Here is a 7,195-nt window from a genome sequence, read left to right as displayed (position 1 = left end):
CAGAGCTGCTCGTTGGAATGAGAAGCGAAGGTTGCGGCGTGCTACAGAGACTGTTTCTAGGTGGCTTTGCTACGGCGCAGTGACTACGCGCCCCGCATCGGACGCGGTGAGCGTCGAGCAACGCAGCGTTCGGCGCGACAACGGAATGTGCGCCTGAGCAAGCGCCGCACACTTGAGCCGACGCCGACGAAATCGGCTTTTCTGCTACACGAGCTCGTTAACGCTGTCGCGTTAAAATAAAGGCTAGTATGCTTCGCAACCTGGGCTTAAGCTTAGCTAAGCCACAGCCATTTTTTTTATTCCTGTATAAGTTTAATATTTCTGAGTACAAAAAGATTAAGCCAATCAATATCAGTTATATAGTCGCACGATTTATTAGAAGGAAGAAGTGAGAAAACACGAGCTCCTTAACGCTATCGCGTTAATAGCAATAAATTAATGAAGTAGTTGAATATTGATACAATTGCGTATGGCTTAGTGAATTTGAACCATGCCGGCCCGCGAAACGCAGCCACTGAAGAAACAGGGGAAGCATGCCTAGTAGTAATGAACTCACATCTTTTTTATCAACGTCGAACGCGACTACTCCGGTCACTTAAATATTAACGCGACAGCGTTAAGGAGCTCGTATCGCAGAAAAGCCGGTGTCGTTGGCGTCGGTGTCGGCGTCGTCGGCGTTCGCCGTGAGTGATAAATCTCAGCAGGCACTTCATTAATAAAAAACAACTTGCAAGATGGGCTGGGTGGGAATCGAACCAGGGTCTCCGGAGTGTGAGACGGAGGCGCTACCATTCAGCCACGAGTTTTTTTTTCTTTATTGCCTTTTCACAAACGCAAACAAAAAGATCAATTACACGACATGTACATATTCTAAAAACACCAGCCACAGCTCGGCCAGTGTAAGGTGTTTAGAAGGGCTTCACAGAAGCCAATTGGTCTAGTGCAGGAAGCCATTCCGGGGGTTCACATAGTGCTCTGAACAAGTCGCGTGTGTATATAATGCTCTCAATAAAATAGAAAATAGTGTCTTGCTGAGTGAGCCTGTATATGACAATGTCTGATGTCCATTCTCGTCTTCCATACGCTGTGCATGCAAAGCAGCATTAGCATATCACTCGGCGCTTCCCCTGTTTCTGCACGTGGAAGAAACCGGATTCCAAAAGGGCTTATCGGCAATTCTTTTTTAAGTGTTCTTTGTAGGACGTCCCACAGAAATACGGCGTCATGGCAGTCAATAAAAATATGCTCAATTGATTCTGGCTTATTACAGATTAAGCAGTTTACCGACCAAGGTACAGAAAGACCTTTGCTTTGTAACCATGGCTTTACAGGGAGAGTGTCAGTATGTAATTGAAAAAAGAACGTTTTAGCAGAGGGTCTCACTGGCATTTTTTAACGCGCTTTAGCACATCGCGCTCAGGACCTAGCCTGTAGGCAGCTCGGTAAACCGGTAATGGTAAAAATACATCGAGAATATCAGAATACAAACGCTTTTTCGTGACATCACACAAGTATTCATATGAGAACCTTGCCTTGAGCAGGCGTACAGAAGTAACCACTTCACGCAAATAAGGACTGAGCGGTCCAGCTCCAAAAGAAACAGATGACACGACAAAGTCAGATAGATAATCCTGCAATCGTGCTTGGGTCACAGTTCTCAAAAACACATCAGTTTGGTCCCGCACAAAGAAGAATCTGCTTACTAGCTGCTTGAAAAACAGGTGTGAGAGCCCTAGCCCACCATTTTTCACCTTGTGAAACAAATTGCACCGGCTTGTGCGCTCCCATTGCGATCCCCAAATAAAGGTCGCAAACACTCGGTGGATTTTTTGAACCGAAGTTCTTGCCATGGCCATCACTTGCAACACGTAGAACACTTTTGCAATTAAAAACATATTACAAACGGAAGCTCTTGCGAACATTGAGAAGTTATGGCCACCCCATTTATCGGTAGCATTTTTGACGCGTTTATTTTCCTCAGACCAATATTCATCAGCATTGAGGTAGTTATTTAGCGGGACACCGAGGTAATTTCCGGGGGAGACGGTCCAATTCATATTACAGTACACCTCGGGGGTGCTCTGCCAGTTGCCATGCCAAAATCCAAGGCATTTCGACCAACTGATCACGCTACCAGTTGCTGTGCAGAACGCCTTAGCAACACTGACAACTTCCTGCACGCTTCTAGCATCAGTGCACAACACGGCTATGTCGTCCGCGTACGCTAAGACCTTAGCTTCACTGCTGAAAAAAGTGAAGCCTCGAATACATGGTGTTGCAAGCAAACGTAAACAAAACGGCTCCAAGTATATCGCAAAAAGTAGAGGGGACAACGCACATCCTTGTTTCACACTCGACCGCACAGGAATTGACATAATTAATTCTTTGTTGATCACTAATTTGGCTGTGCAATCATGATACACCATTTTAACGCCTTCAGTAATTACAGATCCAACATTTACGTGCTCCAGCAATAAAAACAGAACTTCATGTACAACATTGTCGAACGCTTTATGTAAATCTAGCTGAATCATAGCTACGCGGTCATGCATTGCGTCACAACATTCCAGAATACTTCTTGCTATGTGTATGTTTGTAAAAATTGTTCTACCTTTAATGCCACAGGTTTGATGCGGGCCAACGAGGGACTTAATAATGTTTTGGAGCCTTCTAGCTAACACTTTCATGTATATTTTATAATCTGTAATGGTCAAACTAATGGGACGGTAGGACTCAACTGAAAGTAATTTTGCAGGATCGTCAGTTTTGGGGATCATTACTACGTGCGCTGTCCTGAACGAGAGAGGCGCTTGCTTTTTTTCATAGCATTCAGCGATCACTCGGTGTAAAGCCACTGCCATTTCTGCCTTAAAAAATTTGTATACGGCTGCGCCCAGTCCATCTGGCCCAGGTGACTTGCCATTACCCAAGTCATCGATTGCCTCTTCAATTTCGGCCATGGTAATTTCAGATTCCAGTGATTCTCAAACCGTGTCCTCTAATCTTGGCATAAGAGTTAGAAAGTGGGCTTTGAAGTACTCGGGGTCATAAAGTGTTCCTCCAAGAAGTTCGGTATAAAAATCAACAAATGCACGTTTTATTTCTTCGCTTTCTAGTGTAGTTTTGTTGTAATAGCGAATTTCATTTATCTCCTTATTTGCAGCATGCTTCTTTTCTTCACTTAGCACACGCTTATTGGGCGTTTCGCCCAGCCACGACTTTTCAGTGCGCGCCCTTATCACTGCGCCGCGGTACTTATCTTCGTCGATCAACTCGAGTTTCGCTTTCACCTCTCGTATTTCTTTTTTAAACGCTCCAGGCACTTCATGTTCTACCCCTAACATGTACACCAGTTCACTGTGTAACTGTTCCTCTTGTTGCCTTTCCTTGTGATGCAATACGCATGCTCTATCGATGACAGCAATTTTAAAGTCGCATTTAAACTGCTCCCACACTGATATGAAACAGTTGGTTTCCGTATGCAGGGCATTTCAAAGATACTCCTCGGCTCTCGTGACAAACAATTCATCTTGCAGCAGTTTTTCATTGAACTTCCACAGGAACCAATTAAACTTGAAACTCTTTCGTTTTTCGCCAATCGTAATCGAGACCAAACTATGATCGCTAAAACTGAGATATTGTGTTTCATAAGAGGAACACAGTGGTACAAACTTCGCCGGTACGTATATTCTATCAAGCCTCGCATGGGAGTCACCTTGAAAGTGCGTATACCGTGCTTGGCCATCTCGCGTCATTGCATAACCAATGTCCTCAAGCTCTCTCTCAATTACTATCGCGTTCAACAGCTCAGCGCTTCTATCGCGTACTTTGAGGCTTGTCGTTTTATCTTCAGCTGTACAGACGCAGTTGAAATCCCCAAGAAGCACAACATGTCGTTCTGTTTTCAAAAATCCTTCAGCGTACTTAAAAAAAATTTCGCGTTCATGAATTTTGTTCGGTGCGTAGATGCAGACAGCGCGCCACAGTAGACCAGCAAAAATAAAATCACATGCTACAAGTCTCCCACTTTCGCAGGTGGACACTTTTTCTACAACCGATATGCTATTGCGAATAAAAATGACGCAGCCAACCGTCCAACAGCATGGCACACACATACACTGTATCTAGATCGAAAAACTTGAACCATCTGTTCTGTTTGCTCCTCACTCTCGATTTTCGTTTCTTGCACAGCCAGAAGGTCAACGTCATTCTCTAAAAGCATGCGACTAATCTGGCACTGCCGCCTGCGCGAACACATTCCTCGCACATTCAATGTCGCAACGCGTAGGCTAGATTTAAAGTTAGACGCCATCTCATGGGGTTTCTTGGCCAAGCGTCCTACTCACATCGAAGCTGTGGGGTTCTTGTGTCGTCGTTGAAGGCTACTGGAACGGGTCCTCCGCTAGGGCGGAGGCGTTTTAGGGGCCACCCTACTGCCAGGTGGCACGTTCGGCTGCGGTTTGCGCATAGACCGCCGCGTAGTCGATGCCTTCGTTGGAGGTTCGCCGGTGCCCGACGCAGTAGTTATTCCTGCATTGCCAGTGTCTTCGTGAGCACGCTTTGCAGCGATGCTTCCGGTCGTAATCATCTCGACGTCCGTTGCATCCTGGCCGACTTCTTGCGGCAGTGACGATGACGCGCTTGCTGCGTTCACGCCTGCGTCGCATGTTGCAGTCTCTGGCTTCGTTTCCGGGGCTGCAGCCAAGGGCTCACCCCCCAGGGTCGCTTCCTGGACAGCTCCTGGGGAGGGTTCAAGGGGCTTTGCAGGAGTCTTCGCCACGTCGTTGTCCTCCCTGCTAGCTTCTTCGGCATCTGCGGCGTCCATCATGTGTTCGGATACTACATCCCTTTGGAGTGGGCCTGTAACGCTGGCATAAGAGCGCACACATTGGGAATCATCGTGGCCGAAGCGACGACAGACCCTACATCGTGGAACGCGGCACTCTCGCCGGATGTGTCCGATGCCACGGCATCGGAGGCAGAGTGGCGCTCTGCCAGGAACGAAGACGAGCGCCATATCCTCAGCAACACGCAGTTGGTGTGGTAGGTCGTCCACAGTGAGGCCCACATTTAATTTCAGCGTCACCGAGCGGGTGGTTGATCCTTTGTCAATGCAGCCCTTGACCTTCCACTTGTCTCTGCTAATTTCCGTCACTTTTCCAAACGGCGCCAGAGCCACTCGCACGTCTTCGTCTGGTACGCCATGAAGCAGCCAGTATAGCTTCAGTCGGACACCTCGGTCGCACGGGTCGATGACCATGCAGCGGTGGTCTTTAACGTTGAACGCTTCAGCTTCTAATATCTTCCTCTTGCCTTCCTCGTCCTTAAACGTCACTGCCCACAGGTGATTCATTTGGTATGCCCCGAGGGCCACCACTTCCGGCAGCAACGAAAGACGTGGAAGGCTATCTCGGACATGCTCCACTCGATATGGCCTGGCTTTCACATCGGCATGCAAAAAAAAACGGTGTTTAAAACAGAAGCACCTGTGGGCAGATGAGGCAGAACAACCTCGTAGTCTTCAGCCGGCTTTTCAGTACACCTGATACCACGGCCCACACGGGCCGCTGAAACCGCCCCTACAAGGGAGCACATGATAGCACGTCCTTCCACTTCGGTAGCCAAGACGCGTCTCCTCTCAGCCACGAGTTCGATGCTTCAAAGGGTTACGAAATCGTCTCTAGTGAATGCGGTGTTGCCTTAGAAACGAGCTGTTTCTAAGGCTCAGGCGTGCGTCGCTTGCTCAGGCGCACATTTCGTTGCCGCGGCGAACGCGGCACTGCTCGACGCTCACCGCGTCCGATGCGGGGCGCGTAGTCGCTGCGCCGTAGCCCACAGTCATACACCCCTTGGCGGGTCGACGGGAACGCTGTCGCGTTCCACTCTTGAAGGCGAAGCTTAAGCGTCCTCCAATTTTGCCCGCTAGGCATGGCGCAGCAGCAACAAAAAAAGGCAGCGCTGCATTTCAGCAACTTTAACATTGTATCGCTGCTTCCTTGTTAAGATATATGCTACGGGAAGTACTTCATCACTGATTTTTGAGTTCTTGTGCTACGGCGCAACTTTGGAGTGCAAGGTGCAGCCATGACAGGGTTCTTCACGGCGCAGCTACTTCCAGATACACTTCCCGGCGATAGTCCCTTATGTAGCACGTCGGGTGCTGCTGGCAAATGGCTGGTTCATTCTCTTGAAGCACATCCGGGACAGCTGGAGAATGGATGGGCGGCTGCTCCAGTTGAGAAGAAGCTTCTGCTCCAACAGAACGAAATGGCGCTGTCCGCGCAAGGCGCAAGTGGTCATTGTGTCGGCTCCATGTCCAACCGTCTTGACAAAGGGCATTGGCCGATGGTGGACTGACATCGGAAACACTGGCAGGTACCCATGGTGCACCTGTTGCGGAGGTTTCTCGCATACACTTTATCTCCTGGTTGGAGTATTAACGCGACAGCGTTAAGGAGCTCGTGTCGCGGAAAAGCCAGTGTCGTCGGCGTCGGTGGCGTTGGCCGTGAGCGATAAATCCCAGCAGTCACTTTATAAATAGAAAACAGCTTGCAAGATGGGCTGGGTGAGAATCGAACCAGGGTCTCCGGTGTGTGAGACGGAGACGCTACCACTCAGCCACGAGTTCTTTTTTTCTTTATTTCTAATGTGACAACACAAAAATGTTAAAAGCGCCAACCAGTAGCTTGGTGACGCGACATTGCTAAAAACGTTTTAATGACACTAGGTCATTAAGTACAGGATACCATGTTGGCTGTTTGTCCTGAAACTGGTATCTTCAAAGCGGTACGAAAGCGCCTCTGGTGAATGCGGTGTTGCCTTAGAAACCAGCTGTTTCTCAGGCTCAGGCGTGCGTCGCTTATTCAGACGCACATTTAGTTGCCGCGCCGAAGGCGGCGTTGCTCGACGCTCACCGCGTCCGATGCGGGGCGCGTAGTCGCTGCGCCGTAGCCCATTGTCTTACACCCCTTGGCGGGTCAACGGGAGTGCTGTCGCGTTCCACTCTTGAAGGCGAAGCTTAAGCGTCCTCCTTTTGGAGCCTGCCGGGACCCTCTGTCATCATTCAACTTTGGTTTCATTTGTTTTAAGAGCACCGATGCTTGTAGGCTAGGCCACAGAACATCCAGAGGAGTCTTGAACATTCTCCCCATTAGGAGCTCACATGGTGGCCGACCAGTTACTTCATGTGGGGTTC

At 48.9% G+C, this 7,195-nt stretch overlaps 1 protein-coding gene across 1 annotated transcript; it reads right to left on the bottom strand.

Moving 5' to 3' along the window:
- Positions 1-4,266: 4,266 nt before the first annotated feature.
- On the bottom strand, positions 4,267-5,515 carry LOC139049993 (uncharacterized). Its single transcript, XM_070525976.1, has one exon. The coding sequence runs from the start codon at positions 5,351-5,353 to the stop codon at positions 4,403-4,405; it is 951 nt and encodes a 316-aa protein (XP_070382077.1). The 5' UTR covers positions 5,354-5,515; the 3' UTR covers positions 4,267-4,402.
- Positions 5,516-7,195: the final 1,680 nt, after the last annotated feature.

This window comes from Dermacentor albipictus, chromosome 9 (assembly GCF_038994185.2).
Source record: "Dermacentor albipictus isolate Rhodes 1998 colony chromosome 9, USDA_Dalb.pri_finalv2, whole genome shotgun sequence".
Taxonomy (NCBI): Eukaryota; Metazoa; Arthropoda; class Arachnida; order Ixodida; family Ixodidae; genus Dermacentor; species Dermacentor albipictus.
This window is presented reverse-complemented; position numbering and strand designations above follow the sequence as displayed.

Bases quoted from the DNA above. Each gene is read 5' to 3' on its own strand.
- LOC139049993 (XM_070525976.1), bottom strand. From the start codon at position 5,353: ATGAATCACCTGTGGGCAGTGACGTTTAAGGACGAGGAAGGCAAGAGG.